Source organism: Acanthisitta chloris, unplaced genomic scaffold, assembly GCF_000695815.1.
Source record: "Acanthisitta chloris isolate BGI_N310 unplaced genomic scaffold, ASM69581v1 scaffold3721, whole genome shotgun sequence".
Taxonomy (NCBI): Eukaryota; Metazoa; Chordata; class Aves; order Passeriformes; family Acanthisittidae; genus Acanthisitta; species Acanthisitta chloris.
The window spans coordinates 13,326-38,949 of record NW_008657536.1 but is presented as its reverse complement, the minus strand read 5'-3'; the positions used below and the strand labels follow the sequence as shown (position 1 = coordinate 38,949).

General features: G+C 40.6%; 1 protein-coding gene across 1 annotated transcript in view; it reads left to right on the top strand.

Moving 5' to 3' along the window:
* LOC103811750 (protein sidekick-1) overlaps nucleotides 1–25,624 on the top strand; it is a gene marked incomplete at both ends in the record, with an annotated part of 206,731 nt that overhangs the window by 170,733 nt on the left and 10,374 nt on the right. The window contains 6 exons of the mRNA XM_009084741.1: nucleotides 1,145–1,292; nucleotides 2,154–2,294; nucleotides 6,445–6,626; nucleotides 14,713–14,828; nucleotides 17,992–18,184; nucleotides 21,365–21,463. Coding sequence (XP_009082989.1) covers nucleotides 1,145–1,292; nucleotides 2,154–2,294; nucleotides 6,445–6,626; nucleotides 14,713–14,828; nucleotides 17,992–18,184; nucleotides 21,365–21,463 — 879 coding nt within the window. The remainder of the gene's footprint in view (nucleotides 1–1,144; nucleotides 1,293–2,153; nucleotides 2,295–6,444; nucleotides 6,627–14,712; nucleotides 14,829–17,991; nucleotides 18,185–21,364; nucleotides 21,464–25,624) is intronic.

The following is a 25,624-nucleotide window of genomic DNA, read 5'->3' as shown; positions in this document are numbered from 1 at the left end:
CCCAACTGGCATCACACTCTGGAGGACTTAAACTTGCTAAGGAATCTGCCAGAAAAGCACTAAATTAGTGGTTTCTGTCTTGGTGTGAAGTTTAGCAGCCTTCCACGTTTGGGACATCTCATCTTCATTTTCAGGCAGCCGTCGAGGTGACCTGGCAGCAGCCATGATGCACTTCTGATGAGCAACATGCACAGCTAGCAGTGCCAAAATCCACAGCTAGCTCCTCAGCAATTTCCAGAAGTGTTAGTAATTTTGAGCAGGGAGCATGAAAACAGCTGGTATTATTTAAAAACTGAACAAATCTTTAAATTGGCTGATTCTATTGCTGTACTGTTGCAACGCAGACCAAATGTCACCTCTCCCTGACTATTTCAGTCATGACTTTGGGGAGAATATGTGACACCAGGCTATGGAGAAAAGAAGTCAGAATATTTAATTTTCAACATGTTTCATTTCTGACCTCTTTGAAAACTTGAAAATGTAATTTGGGCATCAGAGTAGCTCAGTATGGCAAGTATGTGAACTGACAACGAGGGGTTTACAGTGCTGCCAGGGCTGTTTCTACCAGGGAATCTTCCTAGGGAATGATTAGACCCAATGCTGAATACTATGTCTAGGAAAAAAAAACATTGCAGACGTAGAATCCACGGCAGAAGCTTTCTCAGGTCTTACAGCAAAGGGCTGATTTGGCAGAGAGAGTCATGCTTCTACACCTGCTTGCAAGCTGGGTAGGAAGATATTCCAAACCGACTGTGAATTTCATTAGAGTCCTTCCACCAGAGCCACTCATGGGTGTGGTGGTGTGATGGCCTGCCAAACAGATGGGTTGTGAAATACACAGCCCATCTGTCTTTATCATGCTTGTTTCCTCTTTTATTAAAATGTTAATGAATATAGTTTTTATTTATTATGCCATGACATGTGCAGCATCACTTTCCAGTAGACAAATGTGCAATCTGCATAACCGTGTGGGCTGACAGGAAGGTTTCTTCTGCTGAAAAGAAACTTCTTCCCAAAGTTCCTCTGAGGAAAACAAGCACAAAGAGCTCTGAGCAGTCAGAGGCATTTTCTCACTTCTGCAGTACTTTTGACAAGCATGTCCATCTTTTTTTTCTCCTTTTTCACATGCAAATTATTCCAACAGATTCTCCCTGGAAGGTTCACCTCTCAAACCTGGACCCAAAGATGACTGGTGTCACTGTGAGTGGACTCACTCCAGCCCGGACCTACCAGTTCAGGGTGTGTGCAGTCAACCAGGTGGGAAAGGGCCAGTACAGCACTGAGACCAGCAGGTACAGTAACAGTCAATATCTGTGTACTAAAGGTACAGTAACCTAGAATTATTGGGAGGAAAAATTGCTGATTGTGAATGAATGAATGAAATAAAGTTATCTTTTGCACACTAATTGGGGAGTGGAGCAGTTAGCATTACCCAGGCCTCTGGAGAGTGCTCTGCAGCTGGCAGTAATTGGTGATGATGGCTATTAGGTGATGCAGGAGATTATCACACAATGAGAGGTGTCTTCATACTTCCAGAGTATCAGTTGAGCAGAATCTTGGAAATAACTCTTTGCTCTTGTGCTATGCCCCAGCAGTTAGCCCGGGCAGGAGTACAGCATTCACCCTGTCACTGCAGTGTCACTTCTGGAATTCACCTCGATGCGACAGAGAAGGATGGCTTCATCATGTTTGCTTTCCATGCATCCCCCTTCTTCTGTGAACCTAAGCTTGCTGCGAGCTTGAATTGCAGAACAGCTGAACTCTAAATGGCTTTTTCAAAATGTAGGAGTTTGATATGAAAAATATTGAAAGAGCTGAAAGAAACAATTTGGAAAGAGTCACAGACACTGGACCCGAGCTCTTACTCATTCAGGCTTGTAATCTTTTTTAAGAGTTGTAGCAGCCTGGGTGATTCAGAGAGAATGGGGTTACCTCAGCTGTCTGTCTTGTTGCTTGCTTAACTGATTTCCTATTATGTTGATTTGTTGTAACTATTTCATGCATGTCTTCAGCAGTTTGATCAGCATTATATTTCTTCCTAGTCATCTGACTGTGATAAAAGAAACTGCTTCACTTGGAGTGGATACAGGAAATAGAAATGTTATTTATGATTTATTTCAACACCCTTGTCCATCACATTCTTTTGTACTTAGGTTGATGCTACCTGAGGAGCCTCCCAGTGCCCCACCTAAAAACATAGTGGCCAGTGGACGTACCAACCAGTCTATCATGGTCCAGTGGCAACCTCCTCCTGAGAGTGAGCATAATGGAGTTCTTCATGGATACATCCTAAGGTAAGTACTTTCCCAGCCTGGAAATTCCAGAGATAGATCTGTGTGTGCTGGCATGGTTTAACCCCAGCCAGCCAGCAAACACCTTGCAGCTCACCCCCCACCAGAGGGATGTGGGAGAGAATCAAAAGGATAAAAACCAGAAAAATCTTATGGGTTGAGATAAAGGCAGTTGAATAGGGAAAGCAAAAGCCACACACACAAGAAAAGCAAAGCAAGAAACCAATTCACTGCTTCCCATGGGCAGGAGGTGTTCAGCCATCTCCAGGAGAGCAGGACCTCATCATGCTTAATGATTCCTTGGGAAGACAAACACCATCACTCCACATGTCTCCCCCTTCCTCCCTCTTCCTCCCATCTTATAATACTGAGCATGATGTCATATGATATGGAATATTCCTTTGGTCACTTTGGGTCACCTCTCCCAGCTGTGTCTCCTCCGAACCTCCCAAGCATCCCCATCTTCCTTGCAGTAAAGACCTTGGCTCTGTGTGAGCTCTGCTCAGCAATAACAAAAACATCTCTGCATTATTTACACTGTGCCCTGCACAAATCCTAAACATAGCCCCATCCTAGCCACTGTGAAGAAAGTTAACTCCACTTCAGCCCAAACCAGCACAGTGTGCATAAGGGCATTCCAATGGTGTGACTTAAAAGCATAATAAAAACTGTCTCTAATTCCATTAAATATATGAGTTGTTATTTGTGAATGCTGGGGCTGCCCTGGATTGGTAAATATGAGAAAACACTTCTGTTCAAGGGGTCAGTGAGGGTGCAGGCACTTAAATTCTGCCCTGTCTATACTAGAGTCTCAGAGAGCTGGGAGCTCTGTTAGCTGCTCCAAATGGACTGCTTGAGTGGACCAGTTCCCTGTGGAGAGTCACAACACCCAGACAGCTTTTTTCCATTTTCCAAGTGAAGTGATGCACCAAGTACTAAAAGTATTCATGTGGGAAGCTGGTACACTGCAGCCTATGCAGATGTATATTTGCTTATTACAATCTCAGCTTCCTGCTTGAAAGGTTAATTAAATTTATCAAAGACACAACAGGGCTCCTGCCCTATGGAAGAGCAACAAAAGAATCAATAAACTTCATTTTTGTGCCAAACAAAATGGAGAGAGGGAATGACAGGTCAGATGCTTCATGGCAGACCTTGATATGGTTTTGAAAATCAGCCAGTTGAGTAAGATTCTCTCAGTCCCATTGCTGTTTATTAATGAGAAACCTTCAGGCAGGTAACTGGGAATCCTGAATACATCCAGTCTTTCTGCTTGCACAGGATTCATTGTGTTGGAAAGGGTGTTGCCACACTGAGAGACTTTGCAGAGCATTTCCCTACTGTAAATTTTTGGGACTCAGTATTCATTCCTACCCAATTCAGCTACAGTTTACTGCTCATTTGGCATCCTACATATCCTGCAGAGCTAGCAGCCAGCTAGGGCCGCACCTCTGGTAAGGGAGGCATTATCTAAATTAGAGTTTTTGTGGGAAACTCCCAGCCACTGACATATTTCCAAGTGATGGTTCCAGCCTCCTGTGGGCAGGCTGCTGACATTTTTAATGCAGTGTCCTCCAGACCTGTAAAAGGTAACTAAATGCTAACGTTTAAATGCCAACATCCTGTTCATGCTGTGCTCCTACTTTCCCTGGCATGGATGGGAAAGGCTTTTGTGATGTTAAGCATGTTGGTGAGCTCCCAAAATAGTGCTGGAAAGTTCCTTCTCTCTGCAGGCAGAGCTGAAGTCTGTTAATCTCCCTGTCACCTGCACAGAGCCCAATAACAGTGCTGAGACACTGGTGCAAGTGCCTGTTTGTGCAAGTTTTAAGAGCTGGACTCAGTTTGAAGGCTGTGTCAGCCATAGGGAAAGGTGCTTTAACTTCTGCCTATAGATAGAACCTTGTCATGAGACTTGGGTACCCATTTGCACAGGGTACAAGTGTTGCTTGTGCAGATTTTTCCCCTCAAACTGGTCTCCTCCATTTTAGGATTAGTTCCTTAGGTATTCCCAATGAGTCTTATGCAGCCCAAGCATTACATCCTTTGGGAAAGCAATCCCATAGCCTCCTAATTCTGGCAATCTGTGCCATTTTCTCCATATAGCATTCCCAATAATGTGTAACTTCAGTATTTACTACAGCATCTATCAGCATAATTGATCCCTGTCCTCACTGTAACATCTCTTTCATTTTAATAGTGATCATATTCATTATGCTCAATCTGTGGACATTTTTGGTGTCTACATGCTTTGTCTTGACTACAGAGCAGAGAAACCATTTATTCAACAGGAATTTAAGATTATCACATAAAAGCACAACTGTCCCAGGTAATAAACCAGGCTATTCTTCCAAGTCAAATTGTTCGGTCACAGCAATATGCACTGAAGAATAGTCTTCCTGCATTGATTCCAGTAGAATTAGGGTACAGCAGAATGAAAAGCACCATGCATCCCAGAGACCCAAAGCTCAGGACATGTGAGATACTAAATTGATGGAACACCTGATCTTTAAAAGTGAAGGTGCACTGCACAAGTCATATGGAGTATACATCAAAGTCCATGGTGAGAAAAATCATGAAGACATGACATTTCTGAACTGGCCTCCTTCCTCTGCCCTTTTTCTCACTGCCAGTATTGCATTTAGAGGCCTGCCATGCTAACAGCATAACAGATTAAATCACAGGAGCACTCCACACCTTGTCTGCTTGGTACGAGACGAAACATTGCCGCACGAAGAATTGACGTTGCCAGGGAGCATACACCATGCACAGGAGGCAAAAGAAAGGGAGATATTCATAGCAAAGAGAAAGATCGAGTCATTCAATAAACTCAACTGAGGGCTGATATTTCTTTATTTCCACTTGTATTTCATAAATGGAATCACACCAGTGTAGCATTACAAATATTAAGTGTGCTAAAATATGGTCAGGCAAGCAGCTCCTCAGCAGAAAATAGAGGTGTTCTCAGTGATTAAGAACTGATTTCTTTTATAGGGTGACTTCAGAATGAAAATCTATGGCTAAAATACATGAAGTTGTCTAGTCATAAATATTGCACCAGTTTAACTTAGATGAATTTAAAATCTGACTGTAGCATGTCAGTGAAATTGTTCTGTGTCAATAAGCTTTTGGTGATTATTATAAAGCAAAAGATGAATAAGAGTGCATAAAAATTGTGTGGTGAGTAAAGATACAAATGTTTCCATATTTGTCTTTTTCATGGAATAGTAATGCTCTATGTCCCTTATTTGCCCTCTCCTTTTCTGATTTATCTATGTCCCTTATTTGCCCTCTCCTTTCCTGATTTTTTTTTTTTGTGAATTAGCACATTGTAATCACCTACTGTACCACTTTCCTAAAGGAAGGAAAACAAACACTATTATTCACATTCACAGATTTGCAAGGTTTGTTTGTTTTCTATAATTTAGTTCTTCTGTATAGTTTCTTGGCCTGAAGAGACACATCAAAGTGGCTCTGTTTTCTGGAATACATTTTTTACATGGGAAAATATATTCAATGTTTCAGCTTCTTATGTCACAGCAGAAAGTTTGTCAGGATGTTTACCACCCATCTGTATTTGGCACAGCCCTTCTCCTGGAATTCCAGTGCCTACCCAGCCCTTCAGTCTCAACTGAATTCCATCCTTATTTCACTCATTCTCTGAAGTAAATGCTGGTCAAAGCCAGAGATGCCAATGCCTGAGACTCCAGAAGGTCAGAGCCCTCTGAGCTCTTCCTTTTCAGATTTCAGAGGAGAAGGAAAAAACCCATTCCTCAAGCTGATTTACAGCAGCACTCTGATAAAAATCACATCTGGGCTATTTTTTGTAGTAAATCACAGCTTTTACTAGACAAGCCACATTTAAAAAGCTGTAATTTTTCTGCAACCATAAAACAGGATAAAATGCCTGTTTTGTTTAGCCCTGAGCCTTTAATCTCAGTGAGATCAGATTATAAATACTATAGCAGTCAAACATGATATGGTCTTATCAGGAGTTACTCTGTTCTTTCTGATTATTTTTCATTATTCTTTGTATAATTCAGCTGTAAAACTTTGCATATTGCCTCGTCACAAAGGAAGCTATTTTGCCAGTCAGGATATTTGCTATAATTGATACCATCTAATTAACTAGCTAATTTTTCTTCCCATATGGTAGGTATCGCCTGGCTGGTCTCCCTGGAGAATACCAGTATAAGAACATCACCAGTGCAGAAATTAACTACTGCTTAGTGAAAGACCTGATCATTTGGACTCAGTATGAAATCCAGGTGGCATCTTACAATGGAGCTGGGCTGGGAGCATTCAGCAGACCTGTGACAGAGTACACCTTGCAAGGAGGTGAGCAAATCAGACCAATATTGCCTTTCCAGTTCCAGTTTATGGCACAGTTTCCTTTGGAGATGTGCTCTCCCCCCCTCCCCCCAACTTGTAAAAGGAATGGTCATTTCAGTCAAATTTGATGGACAGCTCAGGATGGGAAACACCTGCAAATTTCAAATGCCTGAGCAGGAACAAGTCTGTCATTATCTGCGTTGTAGAAAAAGCTGTGAGTGAATTCAAAAATTATCTATTTTTGTTGACCCTGGTGATGACATGTTGCCACACTTGCAGGTCAGAGTCAGCTGCAGCATAAGTAATAAATAGAAATGCTGACGAGGGCTGAGGTCCAGGGGAATGGATTTATAGGGCCTATGACAGACAGAGACTGAGGTTACTCTGCCAGGAGAGTTAGAGAAAATATGGCAGGGAATTGGTTTTAGCATGGTCAAGGTATGCAATATGCTGCATATGCAATACAGGAGACAAAGGCAGAGTAAACCAGCTGCAGTAAGTCTGATAATCACAGAATACCTTGTTTTAGAAATATGGAATAAATTGTAAGGAAAGTGCAGGAGAGAAATACAGCGTGTGGAGAAAGTGTTCTGAAGCATTTCAGGACTGGTGCAGGCATTTGCAAAGAGGAAGATAAAATGATCTTTAAAGCCCTGATTTTTATGCTACAGCTCCTCCACACCTTTCTAAGTGCTTTAAGAAGAGTATAAATTACATCAACAAAAGGATATGTAATTACTTTTTACAACCAGTGTAAGGCATGTTTACACCTCTGGATTGGTATAAAAATCTGGAGGATAATTAAGTACCAGGCCCTTAAAGCTTTCATATATTCCCATAATTGCAGGGTAGTGCTGGATGCTGAGCACTGGACAGTACATGGGCTCTACTTTATTGGTTATAAAACAATTACACTGTTTTGTAAACGTGCAGATTTACAGTACATCAGTTAATTTTCAATCAGGGAAGAATATGTAGTTGTTTGTTAATTGTTACTACGAGTACTTTGTAACATGATTAGACACAGTTTGAGGTGTAGGGAGATCTTTGAGAAAAGATTATTCATATGCAACACTAATTAACCAAAACAATTAAAGAAAGAAGCTATCTATATTTTGTTTTAGGGCATGTAAAGTCTCATAGTTTAGAGGAGCCTAGACACACTCAGCCTCATTCTAGAAGTATTTATAGCAGACCTTGAAATGTTTTTCTAAAAGTCTTCTCCTTGCAGCCAGGATTAATGTTTTCTATCCCACCAAAGACCCAATCTCTGCAGAGAATTGGTTTGCACACAGAATTTGAATCACTTTTGTGAATATACTTGTAATTCATTACTTTGTTTATTTGCACATTTGAAGCTATCATAGCACCTTAACCTTCCATCTATTAAGGTTCAGGTTTGGACTTCACACTCTTTTCTCTTAAACCCTGTAATTGACTCTAATTTCCCTTGATATTGTGTGCTGTTATTATCATCCTTTATTGATTGGATGTCTGTTGCCATTTATAAGGATATAAATCCTCTGTTTTAAATTAGGTGTAGTCAGTCCTGCATTCATATTAATCAACAAGAGTGTTCAGACTGCAGGCCAACCTGTAATGGCCTGTTTGCCTTTAGGTAGCTCCTGAGTGCTCAATGCTGGGTAGACACAGAAGAAAAACAGACTGATTCTGATATATTTTATATCAGTATTTGCTAACAGCTGTAAATAACTATGCCATCTCCTAATGATTGCCTTTCTGGAGTTCTGTGCAAATCACCAAAGGCATTTGGCCTGTTCTAAGAAGTTTGAAGCCTTTTTCACATTTAGAGCTGGAAAGGGAGACTGGTTTGTATCGATATCAAGTCTCCATAAGTAATGTGCTGCTGTCCAAAACTCTGCTCCTTTATGTTTATTGTGGTTGGGAAAAGACAGGAAAATCCAGTGAGTGTTTCTTGCTCCAGAATGTCCTTCCTAAACCAAACTAGCAGGACTAAGAAAAAGCCATGTGTAAAACTGCCTTGTAAATCATATTCTGATTTTAATATGAGCAGAGATAAATGTCAAAGACACACACTCCCATCCATCCCCCTCTCCCACCACCACCACTGCTGCTGCTCTCTTCTGACATGCATTAAATGATGTGAGCTGTGCTGGCAAGAACCTGTCTGTCTGCAGATGAAAAATACCTGCACCACCTCATACTAATCAAACGTGCTATGCAGTCAAACCCTGGGAGGAAATGAACGCTGGGAGCAGATCAACCCATTGGCAGGAGCACATCAGCATATTGGCATCTTTGTCATAGGGAATATTGACTGGCCATATAAGCTGTGGATTTATACCAGGAGCTAGTCTATTAATCCCTTATTAGTCCTCTGGCATTGCTTTAGCCACTGAAAACTAATCAGCTACTCAAAGCTCTTTGAACAAAATCACCAACTTGTAGAATGCAGCCAAACACACAAGGTGCTGAAAGATCTAAGCTTGTAGGAAACTGGTGCATAATGTCAGTTAGATAAAATGTCAGAGAGACTTACTGGCAAAGCACTGAACATCCTAGCACTAGGGTCAGACAGGTTGACTGTCTCTAAAATCTTGAAAGACTTTTCAGAGTGATATTCAGCCTAATCCTTTGATGCTCTGTATATATAGGTCTTTCTTCATCAGAACTTCTCCAGCTGTTCCTTACTTTGATGTTACTTTTCACAGGGATTTGTGCTAGCCTTCTGCATAGGGCAATTTTACTTATTTAAACAGTGTCCTGCAGGACTTTTCATTGCCATATGAAAACCTCAAGTTTCCCAACACCTTTTCATATAAGAACAGCTTTGCAAGAGGTGTAAACACCTTTCTGTGGTGACTATGTTGTCTCTGCTGTTCTGTTGGACATGTTTACCTTTTCCTGCAGGTTGATTTGCGAAAGCAGCAGCTTCCATCCTTTACTTTGGGTCTGTCCCTTTTATCTCACTAGCATGAATATTTCTGAACTTCTCTCTCTTTGAAAAACTCTCACTGTGCCTTAGGTTTAGGCAGGGCAAGGTTTACAAGTAGAGACGTTGCTTGCATTAGCCTCTTTGCATTGACATTAACCTACTTCTCTTTCTGCTTCAAGTGCTATGTCTTTCTTTTGATGCATATCCCAGTCTTATGTCCTAAAGTTTGCAGATCTCAATGTGTACTTCAATGTTGTTTTATTTTCCCTCCTGTGCTGTGCATGGACACCTTGCTAAGCCATGAAAGTCAGAGAAAAAAACCCTTCCTGAATAAAAGAATGGGAGAGTCACCAGATTAGTGAGTCTTGATGGTGTGGAGAGAAGGATAAAAGCAAGATGAGTCTCTTCAGCCAGGTCCAAAGTGGTTTCTTCCTCAGGCAATAGGAGATGAATCAGAGAAATTTATATGACTGAGGTAGAAGAGCCAGAGGAAAACCAGTTAACTGAAAGCTTCCTGCTTTATGTAGGAAATAATCTTGAAAAAGGAATCACTGAATGTGGAGTGTCCTCTGCAACTATTCAGTTTTATCTCAGGGAAAAGACATTTCCATTAGTTTTCCCTTGAGCTTTCTTGGCAAAAAACATCGTAAAGATCCACTTTCACTTCCTTTGGGGAACCTACCAACAGCCTTGGAGCATCCTTGGCAGTTTTGGGCCCAGCTGCTCCTGTGCAGAAGCAGGTTGGAGTTGTAGTGGCTAGATTTTATCACTGTTAGGTGTCTTTTGGGTGCTTTAAATTTTGTTTAAAAATGATTTCACAAGGTGGTGAAATTAACAGTTGTCTCAGTGAGGCCCTTGGCCCTCAGCTCTTAATAAAGCCATAAAAATTTTGTCCGTGTGAGAGGTATGCAAAAAAGGAAGGAGGCACTGCCCAACCGCAAGCAGCAAAACTCATCAGTTAGTGCCACATGTGACACTACTGAATTTCAAAATTCAGATTGTCAAATGTGTAGAATTGCACTTTTCCTGTGCACCCACTGCAGTTCAGAGCACAGCCCAGGATGTCCACAGGGAGCAGAGGGAATAGGTTTCACAGAGGAATTACAAGTCTCCACATCCTCACTGCTCCCACTGGGACATGCAGCTCAGCATCTCGAGCTGGTGCATTAAAGGAACATCCAAATCCTCACAGAGAGGAAAACCTGCAGTTCCCTGTGCCTGTCTTACTGACACAGGGAAGCTGCCACCTCAAAGGTCAGGAGCTCCAGAGGAGCAGGAGACTTTTCTCCAAGCCTCTGCTGAAGATCTATATTTAGAAGCAGGACTCTGGCTGTCAGAAACTCTGCAGGATTTACATGCTATTTGCACATAGCTAGAGACAGAATAATTACATGTACACATGCTTAACCTTAATGCCTTCTCTCCTCTCAATTATCTTGTCAGTGAAACCCTTTTAATGGTTTGTATCTAGAGTGCTTCCATGACCTTTTCTGCTTGGAATGCTGTACATTAACCCACAGTCCCGGGGGCTGAGCTCTCAGCAGATTTCCAACCACATGAACTTTATCAGGAGGAAAGTCACGGTTGGTTTTGTCTGACCAGTTTGGTCTGTAATTCCAAGATGATTCCCAGATGGGTCTCTGCTGTGAGATGGCTTTGGAATACTTGCAAACAAGATGAAGTACAGGATTGAAAACCAGGAATGTAAAGACTTGGGGATTACTCTTGAAACACCTATTTGACATTGGCAGCTCCTGTACAGCTTGACAACAAACTTGTAGGAAGAAGATAGATATTTACCACTAAATTAGAAATTCCTTTATGTAGACAATCACAGCTCCAGTAAGTTACTCTCCATGATCTTGGAAAAGGATTTGAGTTTGGAAATGATCAGAAGGTCAGTTCTGATCTACCTTCTGTCAAACTTCTTTTCTTTTTTAAATGCAAAACTGTTCAGATACCCAAGGAAGTCTTTAATATCAGGACATAAAAGGAGAATTTTGTACTGGCACTTTGAAGTAAATTTGAGATTATAATGCCAATATTTTACTGATTAAAAAAGATAAAAATGTATTACATTATGTCTTCTGCAGTATAATTAAGCTTATGCATATCAGATGGACCATGTTCTTTCCATCCTTTTAAATGCATTCATTGAGATGCAGATGTTGATTTTTCAATAAAGATGTCCAAAGAGGAATTGTGATATAAATCAGCATTTCCAGTATTCTGAAGGTTTTATGTTTTCTGTTCATAGTTTTTATCATTTTTCATCTTGTAGCAGGTACTTTTTCTGCTCTGATCGTATATTCCCGTTTCAGCTCCAAATGAACAAAAAAATATTTCCCTTTTTGAGAAGAAATAACTAATGCATTTGGTTATCCACAGTTCCAAAACTGTACTAAATCTATCCTCAAGTGCTTGCCTGAGCTTTTTTGAGGACTGTAAGGACCACAAATGAAAACTTGGAGTGTGTTGATGTAGGTTTTTCCTCTCTTAAAAATTGCAGTATTTTGGATGTATCTAAAAGACTCATCAGACCCTTAGAATAAAATCCTTGTGATACTGAAATCACTGGAAATTTGCTGATCATTGTACAGCATCCACAGCATCCTCCACTGGAGGAAATTATCACTCTCTACAACGAACTGACAGGAGGTTGTAGCCAAGTGGGGGTTGGTCTCTTCTCCCAAGTGACAGGAGACAGGACGAAAGGAAATGTCTTCGAGTTGTGCCAGGGGAGGTTTAGTTTGGATAATTGGGAAAAATTCTTCACTGAAAGGGTTGTCAAAGCACAGGCTGCACAGGACAGTGGTGGAGTCACCATCCCTAGAGGGATTTAAAAGACATGTAGATGTGGCACTTGGGGACATTCCCCCAGCTTGGCAGTGCTAGGGGAACAGTTGGACTCGATGATCTTTGAGGTCCTTTCCAACATAAATGATTCTCTGATTCTATATAAATAGACTTGTAATGTACCAGTTCAACAGAAGGAAGAGGAATGAGAGGAGAGGATGATGCTCAGCTGATTTAGCCTTCCTGACAGGAGGAGATTAATCTATCCATGATATCCTGGTGACTTTCTGATAACAAACTCACATGAAGACTTGTAATATGATTTTCTCTGCGATAACAAATCTCTGGTAGTTATAATATCTGAACACCAAATATGCAGGAAAGTAAGAATTTTGATTCTTCAAACATTTTATGCATGTTAACCATTAATTATACAAAGTATTGCACACAAAAGCTAATTCAAATCTGTCTTGTGGCTCTCATAATAAACAGTTTCATCAAAGAACATTAATAAGAAAAAATGCATTTAGTAGGGGACTGTAGCCAAAGCAACTCATTATGACTGTAGAGTGACTTTAATATTTATGACTCTATCTCAGGATGATTTGGTGAATCTCTTAACTACAAAAACTTTATGATGTCTACAGGTCATTCAGATAATAGTATAACCTTCCAAAAGCACCCAGGGAATTATGATACATGGCAGAAAGTAGGGCCTGGATTCTAATGAACATTTAGAGTAGTATCAGATAAACTCTGGTTTCAGAACTCAATAATTATGCATAGTTCATAAATTGTGACATCAGGTTTTAAATTAGGGCAAGAAAGTTCTGACTAATATGCAGTTACTGTGGTTAAAAAAGAAGTGCAGAGCTAAATCATCGAGCCATGGTGTAGTCTTCAGGGAGTTCTAGTGACAGAGGGCATCAAAGTGGATGTTCTTGTAATTTCAAACCTGATATCTTTGAGGATTTCTCTGTTTTCCTGTGTTGATATTTCTAGATTCTGGATGGCTTTGGTAAGTGTGCACTCTCCTAGGTCTATTGGCTCCAGTCTTACCCCAGTTAAGAATAATGTCCTTTTCTATCTTTTCCAAACAAACAGCTTTTGGTGGCAGAAGGGCCAGTTTTGCATTTTTGAACTTAGTTTCTTCATTTCTTCTCCACAAAAAGACTCATCTTCCAAAAGTTGTTCGAAGCTATAAAAGTTTTTGCCCTGTTTTTGAGAAGTATGGAGCAAGCCACCGTTTCTCAGTGGGAATTGTGGATACTCTTTAGAAGCACAGATCATTGGGCTTTGGTAGAAATTTTCCCTTGGAAGCAAAATGAACAAAGCTTCCCAGGCTTCAAAACCACTTGTGGATAGTTCCTCTTTCATAGAATACAAATGCACATTGCTGTCAATAGTAATATTTTTGAAGCATTATTAAACTTATTTTATAGGATTTAAGCGTCTTAATCCATTTTTTGCACTCAAATAGCAGTTTCCTTCTTAAACTTCTTAATAACTTGATAATTCCAGGCAAATAGACCTGTCTATTAATATTCTTTCCTCTGAGAACTATAGAAATGACATCCTCAAGCAGTAAGTTGTAGAAATTGGCTGGAAGGAGACATTACATTAAACAGCAAAATATTTAGGTGCTATTTTTGGTTGTTTGAAGGCAGCATGCCTTTATATTCCATGCTTTCCTTTGTATTGAGAAAACATCTGTCTAATTAAATCCTTGGCATAAAATGTTTATGCAACTTTTAGTAGATTAGAGGACGTATTGGCTCAGAATACATATAATCAATTCAATATACATGAATGCATATCATATCAAGATAAAGTGAGAACATCTCCCAATTCCCAAGAAAAATCTTTATTGCATGGGATATGACTGGTCTTAATTCTTTAAGCAGCAGTAAATAATAAACAGATGCTGTTGCCAGATTATAATTCACAATTAGAACTTTAATTGTGCAAACTCTGTGTTTTCCTGTCTGATCTGGGGAATTGAGGAGTATTAAGACACTCAAGAAATTTCTTACAGAGACTGTTCATTCTCTGTGCAGTCATGGATAGCTGAAAGAGCTGTGTTCACCTATCATTACCTAGCTTCTGTCTCAGGTCTTTCTGAGAAACTCATCTGTGCAATAATCAGCTGCAGAAACCATTTCATCCCCTCCCCTGAACCTCCACTACAGAATGAGAAATTAACCCAATTACACTGCTTTCCAAGTCACTGCTGCCTCACCAGAAGTGCATCCTTCTCTCAAGGTTGTTGCTGCTTTGCGTCTCACAGGTGACAGTCAGTGGGTTCTGTGTTCATTTTTCTCTTCTGTCCCCTCATCCACTGTGTTTTGTTCTCTGTCCCTCTCTGCTGACTGCGAGCAGTGCCCACAGCTCCACCGCAGAACGTGCAAGTCGAAGCTGTGAACTCCACAACCATCCAGTTCCTCTGGAACCCTCCACCCCAACAGTTCATCAACGGCATTAACCAAGGGTACAAGGTAAACAGAAACAAGATTTCAGTGATTTCAAATTGTGTTTGCCTTAACAGTCCTGATATATAGCAATTAGAAGCTGAATCTCAGAATTCCTGAATCTCCGAAGTGACTGTGTAATTTTTCAGGGATATCTTACATGGGTGAAATGAAGAGAGAAATGAGCAGTTGTTGCTCCCAATGAGTTGTTGAGCAACCTGGGGTAGTGGAAGGTGTCCCTGTCCATGGCAGGGGACTGGAATGGGATGATCTTTAAGGTTCCTTCCAACCCAAACCATTCTATGATTCTGCTATATGCAGTTTATGTAAATTCTGAAAAGGGAATGTGCCATAGGCTAGAAGTCCTAATACCCTTGTCATTTACCTGGAGAGTCTCCAAAGCCAAAAGCAGTTCAGTGTCATTTTGGAAAGTCACCACAGGAGATAAGTCATTGTGCCACTGAAAAACAACCTTGAGATTTCTATTTACGCTAATGCAAAATTCCCATTCATTTCCCTAGGAACCAAAGCATCACACTAAATATTTGTCTTAACTTTCCCCCTGTGATGATTTGGGAGCTGTAAGAATGTAAAGTTTATTAATCATGCTTGATGACAGGGAGTTATCATGGTAAGTCCCTGTTGATGGGGCAATTGGCAATATCTATTCCAGTACGCAGAGCACAGAGTGCTTGACAGAGCACTTGGTGGTACTTTGACCAGTGGAGTGTATGCTAAGGAGGTACTTGGAGTGGTTTATTTCTGCCTCTCAGGATGTACTGCTTAATAGAAACTCCATCAATGGTTTGGCTGTTGGGGCATAATAAATGAAGGGTTTAAAAACATTAATGGAAAGTACAAAGAGAAATCTTGCAGGAATCACAGAGCAGGAAAAGAGAAGACAGGTATGGTTTATGAGCAGGGAGGAGGAATGTTGGTGTAAGTGCTGGGTGAAGGAATGTTGAGTGGGCTGAGAAGGATGTGGCATTCAGAAAACAAGCTGGGAATTGTGGGACTGTATGTGGATTGGAGACGTTTCAGAAGACTTGATCCTTCTCTAAGAATGTCTCAAAGTGATGGAGAAGCTGAGGCAGACAGAGGTATGCATGGCAGTTTTGGCATTTTTGCCCACACCTGTGTATTTCTCATAAAGACCAGTGGTGGTTTCAGATCCCAGTGCTGAAGTCCTTTGTACACGTTAGATATGTGTCTGCTTTTCCCAGAGACACAACCAGCTCTCGAGGCTCAGAGACAGACAGGGCTGCAGGACAACATCCTGAAACCTCAATAGAGAAGTAGTACTTGGCTTCTGTTCAGTCTCTGGAGAACAAAAGCACCTTTGGGGCTCAGTGGACTGCAGTGCACTATAATTTTCTGGTTTAAGTCCAAGCACAGTGAGCTCAGTCAGATATGCAGAAGTCATATTTCAGATTTTCATTCTCTGTTGTATTCAAAGAGAGTTTCAGTCTGAAGATCCTTCGTCTCATTGCATAGCTACCTCTAATTTATGTTTCCATTTCTTCAGCAATGGTATAAAATAAGGAAAATTGTAATTTGTATCTGTCAGTGGCCAATGAAAACTTTTGAAATTATCAAAATTTCTCTTTCTTTGCATTCCTTTGATTGCAGTAGATTGCCACAGCTGTACCACTCCTGTTTCTCACAGGGATTGTGAATTGCAGTACAAAGACTGTGTGAGAACATTTCTGTCACTTAATAGCCTAGTTTTGTGTATGATTTATAAATTACTAGTAGTCAAAGCTAGACCTTTGCCTTTCTTAAGGATTAAACCTATTTTTTTCCTTTAACTGACAGAAACGTTCACCTGTATTTTCTGCACGTTTCCTGATAAACATGCACTGAAATGCACTCAAAAAAGAGTTCAGTCCTCCAAAGTTATAAATGCCAATTGTAATCCACAGAGGTGATTTAGAAAAGAAAATAAAACTTACTCTGCTCTTCAACCATTTTCCATTTTTATCTTTTCTTTGAAATTTATTTGCATTTCAATAAGTTGTAAAGTGCACCTTCTCAAATATGAAATATTCCTAACAAAATTACTCCTTATAGTCCTCTAACTGTGCTTTCTGATTATGAGAGACTCTAGACATTGGCTAAATGTGTCAAATTTGGCTCATTAATTTCAGGCATCTATTCATGTTTATGAGCCCAAAATCAATACAAGTAGCACAATTTACACAGATACTGAGTAAGGCCTAGAATTTTAACATGCTTCTATGAGCCACATGATAAGGATTTTTGGACAAAATAAAAATTTCATAAGCACTTTAAAGCTTTAGACCTCTAAGCCTTTAAGGTGGTTTCAAAAATTGTTTCAAAATTTCAAAGTCATTTGCCAAAAATGAATTTTTTAAGTCCTCATTTAAGTACCTACACATAAGGTATTGCACTCTCAAAGATATTGATCATCCAGAACATCCACTGAGATGAATGAAACCTGGAAGACCTGAGCTCATCTGACAAGCACCCTATTTTAAATGCATGAAAATGTCTTCAGGAGTCTAACTTTTGGGACTCAGGTGTTGAAAATTGTAGCAATCATCTTTACAACCATTTTCTATTCTTTCTGTAGTTCCAGAACCACCTGAATCATTCACAGTGTGGATGTTCCCAAACCACCAAACGTTGAAATTCTCCCAGCCTGTTAGGCAGGGCTGCTCAGTGGGATGCTGGAAGGGCTCTGGGAGGGCAAGGAGGATGTGTCTGTGTGTGTGTGTCTGTCTGTCTCTCTCTCCTCCTTGTCCCACTAACCTCCCCAGACAGGAGGATCTTTAAAGAAACCCTAAAATAAGATAAAACATTAATGTCAGAGTAGCACTGAAAGCAATTCTCTTCCTTCAGCTTCCTTTCAGCAGCATCAGCCAGGCTGATGAGACAAAAGACTCATGTCACACAAATAATAATTTGCAATAATTTTGGCATTGTTCAGTTCAGACATAGAGAAGTGCAATATTGGTGTATCCCCTATCACTAGTGAGTTTTATAGACATCCCTCCAGTATCACAGTATCAGTGCTACATCCATCTGTTCAGCATCAGAGCTGACAGTAGTTTAACAGCATTGCTTGGTTCTTTACAATCAGATTAAGATGGTTTTGGCAGCCAAACAGATTTTGATTCCAAATAAACACAACTTCTAATGAGAACTCATCCATGTTTAAATTTTTCAGCTTTTGGCATGGCCGGTGGATGCTCCAGAGAGTGTGACTGTGGTCACCATCGCTCCTGATTTTCATGGTGTTCATAGTGGCTATATCACCAACCTGAAGAAATACACCACTTACTACACCTCAGTCCTGTGCTTCACCACACCAGGCGACGGCCCACGGAGTCCACCCCAGCTCCTGCGCACCCTTGAAGACAGTGAGTATCAGCACTGCCAGAGAACCTCAGCACTCAGGTTTTGGTTGGTTGGATATAAAAGCCATCATTTTTTAATCTGTGTACTTAAAATTTGACTTCAGGTTCACAATCAGTTTGCAATCTCTTCCTGAGTTAGGTTGTGTCAGATGATGACTTCAACCAGTTTTCCATGTGTCTTCTTCTAGCTTGTAGTAAATATTTGATTTTATTTTCTTTCTCATTATGGACTAAAAGTGGACATTGATCAGAAGTTCAGAGCTTCCTAGTTCAGCCAACACACAACATGTTGTTTATGTCTGTTAATCCTTGTGCTCTTAAATGCATGTTCAGGCACCCAAATAAATATGAATTGATCTTCCTAGGAACTGAGCACTGGAACTTCCTGTGGAGGTCAATGATTAATTTACAGTTGTTTCCTTCTGTTGTTCAATATATTGAAAATGTCTGTATCTATATTATATTGCAAGCATCTGTGTGAAAGAACCAGGATCATGGCAAGGCAGTACCTTTTAGGCTGAAAAACTGGAGGCAGGATGAAGTAAAATGAGCTGGATGGTTTAGCATATAAATTACTTCCTGCGTCAGAAAATGTTTTGACCTCTTTGGCTGCTTGGAAGTGTTTGCTCAAGACATATTTGGGACTAACAAGTCTAGTGTGTGCCTTATTCAGATAAGAACTAAATTGCAGTGGCCCTCACAGCTAACTGCCCACAGAGATCTTGGCTCTGGCCAATGCTTTGTTATCTTCCTGTATTGGAGTATCTTAAACACTGCTGCACATTTACAGATTCAAATCAGAATAAAAAGTGTCTAATACATCCATTAAGATATTGTTTTTAGAAATACTACTTTGCCTTAGTTGGGATCTTCTAGGTTAGTCAGTGTTCCCGTAAAGAAAAATCCGATTGTCATTAACATTCACAGAAGTGAGGCTCAAAGTGCTAATCCAATTTTTCATGAGATACTCTTGAAAGAACATAGAGAAAATTAAATACTTTCCTATGGATTTTCCTTTTGTGGTTAGCCTTGTCCATATACTAGACCTGTGTCCCAAGAGCAGGTTGTAAACTTAAACCAGAGATAGTAATTTAGCTACCTGAAATCTGTGTGAGCCACTAATGTGAACTCTTACTGGGGTTAAAGCAAAAGGTGTGATGGAAAGAAACGTGTATCAACCTTTTTGCCTGTTTTCCTAACGAAACAAAGCATTAGGCAGTGATGGTTTGTAAATGTGTTGAACTGTCTGTCTTGGGTTCATCTGTCTTTCCCCTCCAAGGACAGTTGAACCCTGTGGCTCATTTTGGTGAGTACAGAAGAGTAAGAAACCAAAGGTACAAGGCTCCTAAGATTTCACAAAAATTAATCAGTCTCAGGAAAGAGACTCCTAATATTTCTGCTGAAGGAAAGGCTGCAGAAATGAGCCTTAAAGACTTTCTACAAAGTGGGAGAAGGGGCAGAGCCAAGACATTGAGACTATCTCAGGGAAATGCTTGGATCACATCCTGTCTTTAACACCACAAAATTCTATCAGGAAACATAAAGCAAGAGAAAGCCAGACTTGTATTTTGTCAATCTTTTGAAGTAGTAGTCAGCAGTAGAGATGAGCAGGATTTATTTTTATTTTTTTTTTAATCCTTCAGAATTGCTTCCCTCAGGTTTCACAGGGACTGAAAAGTTAAGTGCAGGATGGTATAATGCATCTTTGCAGAGAACTCCTTGAATCTCAGTTGTTTCAGGATTTATGTGGTGAGGAAAAAAGATCCAAAAGGACTGTCATTCATGTTTGCAGGTGATAATTTTCTGTCTGTATAGTGAAGTTAGGCAATTCTTCAGAGAAATAATAGTGCAAACCGATCTGTTTGCTGATGAACTGTAGGTCAGATAAATTCTGACATCCAGTCAGAAGCATCCTGTCCTGGCTTGGAGTCACCTGCACCTGTGTTTCATGATGACATTAAAATTGGACTGCAACTGCAGGGGCTAAGTGGAGTAAAGTATGTGGTTTCCATGTCTGCAGATCCATGGTCCCCAGTGGTGTGTAATTACTGTGCTCTTGTTGGATATTCCTAGGGTCACTACCGGATCAGCAGTTCTGTGATGCTTTGACTACTGGGTCTCGCAGAGTGGATTTGGAAATTTTCCTCACTAGGATTGCAGAATTGCAAATGGGGTTGTAGCTGATCTACTGGCAGGGTTTGGTCTTTTTTTGTCATAGCTGGAGGCAAATGAGAGACTGGACTAAATTGAAGAGGAAACAAAATATGAAATTGCAGACGAGAAATTGCCAACTGATGTCAGTGGAGCTGGAGGATACTCAGGCAGGGATCCAATGATAGAAGCACAGTGAATATAAAGTGAACAAAACCTCCTTTTTCCAGTACATCGATTGAGGACAGAACAGCAGTTGGATCAAAAATCAGTCAGGTTGTCTTCCTTGAAGATCGAAATTGAGGGAGGATGGCATATTCTTGACAGTCATTCCATTTTATGCTCTTTCATTGCACACTGGGGAGCTGAAATTTTTAAGAGCTCTTGAGCTACATCATAAAAACCCTTTAAAAGTTTCACACACTTGTATTCATTTTACAGAAGACAGTTGCCATTATGTTGGATGTTTTTAGAGTTGTTTTCAGTAAATCTATCCAAGCAGTAGCTTGGTGACTCTGTCCTTGTTGTGACCTTGCATAGGGAAAAGACTCTTTCCAGCTGAGGGAATTGCTGGTGGTGTTGCCACAGACCTGGGGCCAGATAAGCTACACATTACAGTGCAGGTAAAAACCACACACCTGTTGGTGAGGGAAAATGGCAAACACCATCACTTTCAGGATTGCCAGCTTGGTTGTGCTCATGAAGTTAAATGAAGAAGAGAGGAAAGAACAAGTTGTGTGCAAGTCTCCTGCTTCCACTCTCTTTGATTCTCCACACAGCTGGTATGATGACTGGGTGAAATTATTTCTGTGATGATAGCCAGAGTGTGTGTTTCCACCTTGCATTCTCCCTGTCACCAGGATGATAGCCAGAGTGTGTGTTTCCACCATGCCTTCTCCCTGTCACCAATGTTTTCAGCTTCCCTTGGCCCTGGCTCACCGCTGTTTTTCTTCATCCCTAGCCTTACCACATGAATCAGTTCACAATTAAGGGGAGTTCTGCTATTAACAGCTTTCCTTTTCTGACTGCCAGAGCCAGGAGCAGTAGGACACCTGAGCTTCACCGAGATTCTGGACACCTCGCTCAAGGTCAGCTGGCAAGAACCCATAGAGAAAAATGGCATCATCACAGGTATCAGCTGCTGGCTCTCCTTTTCTTTTCTTAAGTATGTGTGGATTGGAATGTATCATTGCAGTGAAAAACTCTGTATAACAGTGTTTAGGGAGAACTGGCTACTGTGGGCACTGTTTTCCTTGTCCCTCTTTTGGGTAATTGAGATGTCATCAGCGTGTGTAACAGAAGGTCCAGGTTCTATTACTGGCAGCTCATGATTGTGGTCACTGGAAAGGCAGTTTGTGTTAGAAATCAGCTCCCCACAGAGTTTCTGGTCTTGTTAAATCTTCCGTGACCTCTGCCTGCATTACTAAATTTCTGGAATTTTGTGAGACTCTATTTGGCCTTTGCCCCAGGGGTGGGAGGTTCCTACACAGAGTTTCCAGCTGCAAAATTTGGATTGGCATTGTTAAGATTTGCAATCAAGACCAAGCCTGAAATCAGCAGTATCCTTCATCTGTGATCAAGTGGTCTGGCTGTGGACGGCGTGACAGAATTTGCATGTCATTGCTTAATCTGTTATAAACCATCACAAGGGTTCAGAACTCTCTTGTTTCCCTTTGATGAGTCTGCCATTTGACAAGCTATTTATCTATTTACTGTATGCCAGGGTAGATACAACATCAGCAACTTCATTATTTTTCATAAAGGAAGCTATAAATACTTGAGAAAAACTCTTAGTTCTTATCAACAGAGGCAATATTGTTTTCAGATGGGAAACTATTACAGCTGCACAGGATGGACATTCCATTTAACAAAGGCTTTCAAGGTTTTGAAGCACAAAAAAGCTCCCAAATTTTAAATTACTGGAGCTAAAAAACATAGTTAGGAAGGAAGATCATTTCACATGGCTGAAAATATTTTGGTTTGGGAGCATTGGCATTGAAATATTTAATTATTTTTTAAAAATTGTATTATCATTTGTAAAAGAAAACATTTTAGGAGTTTAAAGAAATCAGACTTTTGACCCTTGACCATGAAATGATATTTGAGTCTAATTTCCTGAAGCATTTTAACTTTGACAGGTCTAATTATTTTGATAGGACTTACACAGAGGAAACACTGACAAGTGTATCTCTAACATACACCATTTGTACCTGTGTCTTCCATGCTGTTTGTAGCGTACGTGAAGTCCTTATGCAGATCATCTCCTGCCTTTCCATCATGGTAACCTTCCTGAAATATGCACTGATTTAAGTGGTTTGAGAATAGAAACTAATGACTTCTGAAAGCAGAGCAGTATTGATTCAGTGAAGATGGCCAAAGCCTTTCAAGCCTGAGTGCTTAAATTTAGGTACCTACATCCAAGCCTCACTATCTAAGATGATGTAATACTAATCCTTGTTAAGCACCAGGTAGCATCACTAGGCTTGGGCTTGCAGAATTGCTTTGCTAGAAGCAAATTGCTGCCTCCTAGAATGACTTGATACCTGGTAGAGCACAATGATGGACTGTGTTATATTTGGGGTAAATTGTTTCAGAAAGAATTCACTAAAGAAGCTCTATTGTTCATGACAAAACACCAGTGTGAAAATGCCCAGCAAAGTTTATAAGGAGAAAGAAATGTCCTTAATGAGGCAAATTGTGTTTGGGATAGAAGAGCAGCAAAATTGTTCATGCCCTGAGAACCTCAAAGGTTTATAGAGGGCTGCTTGGAGATCTTAGTGCTCAGGGAGGCAATTATTCATCATTTCTGCTCATTGATGTCTTTACTGGACCTTCTTGTTCCGTGCTCGGGCGCTGGGAGGAGGGAGGCACGGAGGGGTGCCCGGCAGGCAGCCTGCACAGGGAAATTGCCCATTACTCTTGCTGTAAATCTCAGTATCTTCCTCGTTCCCTCAGTAAACATTGATTTATGAGGACCTGGATGTAGAGGGACAGTTTGTGATTGGGTGTACTGCTCTCTTGTAGAGAATTTACTCCACATCAACAGAAAATTATTTCTGAAACTCCTCTGGTCATTAGTTGCCGTTAGGCAGCATTTTGTGGAGTGCCAAAGCGTGGGGGAAGGCTCTGTGGCACCTTTCCTTTTCTCACTCAGCCAGAGGAAACCCTCTGAGCCCAGGCTGACTGTGCTCCCCCATGCATGTTTCTGGCAGTGATTACATCTGTAACACAGAGTGAGTTTTCAGCAACCAAAAGTCCCAAAGTTCTGCCCATCTGTCAGTCATTGTGGCTTAAGTGCTACTTTGGGGTTACAGTGGTTGTTGTTCCTTTCCTTCAGGATTTTTTTCATCTGTTTTTGTTATGCATGATTGCATTTGGCTTTGTGTCTGCTCACTGTGTATGTACACATTTTCTGTTCTCATCTTTGATATGACTAGAATTTAACTATACATTCGGGACTGAAATATCCAACAGTAAATGCTGCCTGTTTGCCTTTTCTTCAATTTACACATGAACTCAGGATATTTTTCCTGGTGAAGGGGTTTTTTTTTTCAGAAAATAAATACATAGAGACTATGTGCCTAATGGGCAGGAAAGCTGGGGCTCATCCTGTGGTCACAAGGGAGAAAACATAAAATGTCCAAAGAATAATCACCAACATTTGATATATAACCTAAGCTTATCTAGATGGGAGAGAAGATATCTCAATCACTGAAGATTGCCTGGTGCATGGTGAATGACACTTTCCATTGTCTGTAAGGAACAAATGGATAGAGGGAGCATTAAAAGTCCCCTGCTTATCTTCCTCTGGTTATTTATTGCCTGGAACAAGCTGCACCCACAGCTATTGAAAGGAAAGGGTGTTTGTGATGGTCCTTCTGTTTGCAACTCCTTCGTGTCACTTCAGTGAGCATCAAATACAGGGGACAGTCACCCCCCACCTTTCTGCTCACCCTCTGTTTATGTAGGCAATATTGTTCTTAAATGTTGGCCAAATCTTCCTACAGATCATAATCCTGCCTGTGCCACATCAGCCCTGCTCTGGTAAATGATTCTTAAGCCTTTTCAGAGAGCATCAAAACACCACAGTGTTTCCAAGACATTGGTAAATTACTGGCTTAATTAATTCCCACTCAGACACTTATTTAAAGCTGGTTCCAGATGAGCGTTCAGGAGTTTTTCCCCTTCCCCTCAGTAGTGTATAGTCAGAGAAGCCTTTGTGGTGTAGCTGGAATTGTTGAAGCATCACCTCCCTTTATCACTGTCCACTCACCTGAAACGTAATTAGTGACTACGTGAGCACACAGAGCCCATTTTCATGCAAAATCAGGTTAAGATGAACCTCTGTCAGTGTTGGCAGCCCACACGAGAGGATGGAGAACATCTCACACCTCTCAAACTCTCACAGAAATATTTCTCACCATGCTTTTAGCTCATGAGATGATGTTTTGTTGTTGATTAATACCATAAGTGATTGTGCTATGTCAATTTGTATATGTTAATCAGCTTATCATGGGGGGCTTTTTATTAAAAAAAGTAAAAAGGAAAAAAAGCCTCAAGCCCTCCAACTGGTCTGAATTCCTCATCTTAGATGATGGGAACAGGAACCCAGTAGGGAGTTTCTCTAGCCAGTTTGCCTCGTGCATGGTTCACTCAGTGGGATTCCTTTCTGTTAGTCCTTTTCACTCACTTCCATTTCACAGGCATTCAAGAGCTATGTGTATTTTTTTTTTTCACCCTCTGAGTCAAATCACAAAGAAAGCTGCAATCAAGCAAACTTTTCAGACACACTCTCTGGAGACCGACACAGCGAGGTTCAAATGGGTTCAAACGAGAATAAAGTGGGACTGGGCAGGAGAGGACAAGCAGATTTTGAGGTAGAATTGAGCAAATCAGACAGTAGAAAGTTTCAAAAGTTCTTGGAAGGCAAGTGGTTATAAAAGTGATAAAAAGGAAAGCCTGGTTATGATAGAAGAATAATATGGAGGTCAGGGCAAGTGCAGCTTTGGACAATGCATTGACTCCATTATGGGTTTGAAAGAAAGGATAATGATTCACCCTGCTGAAGGATTTGTGCAAGGAACAAGCGGTGGGGAGTAGAGGTTTCTCAGTTCCTAGAAGATTCCCACAATGTTCCTGCCTGGTTGTTATTGTCAGGTTTCTAAGTATTTCTAGATATACAGCAGCGAAGGTTACTCCAGCCTGGAGAGGGAGTAGCCCTACTAAGCACATATAGATTTTAAATTAGATATTCCAGCTGATGAGTAGATGTTATATTTTTCAGTGTTTCTT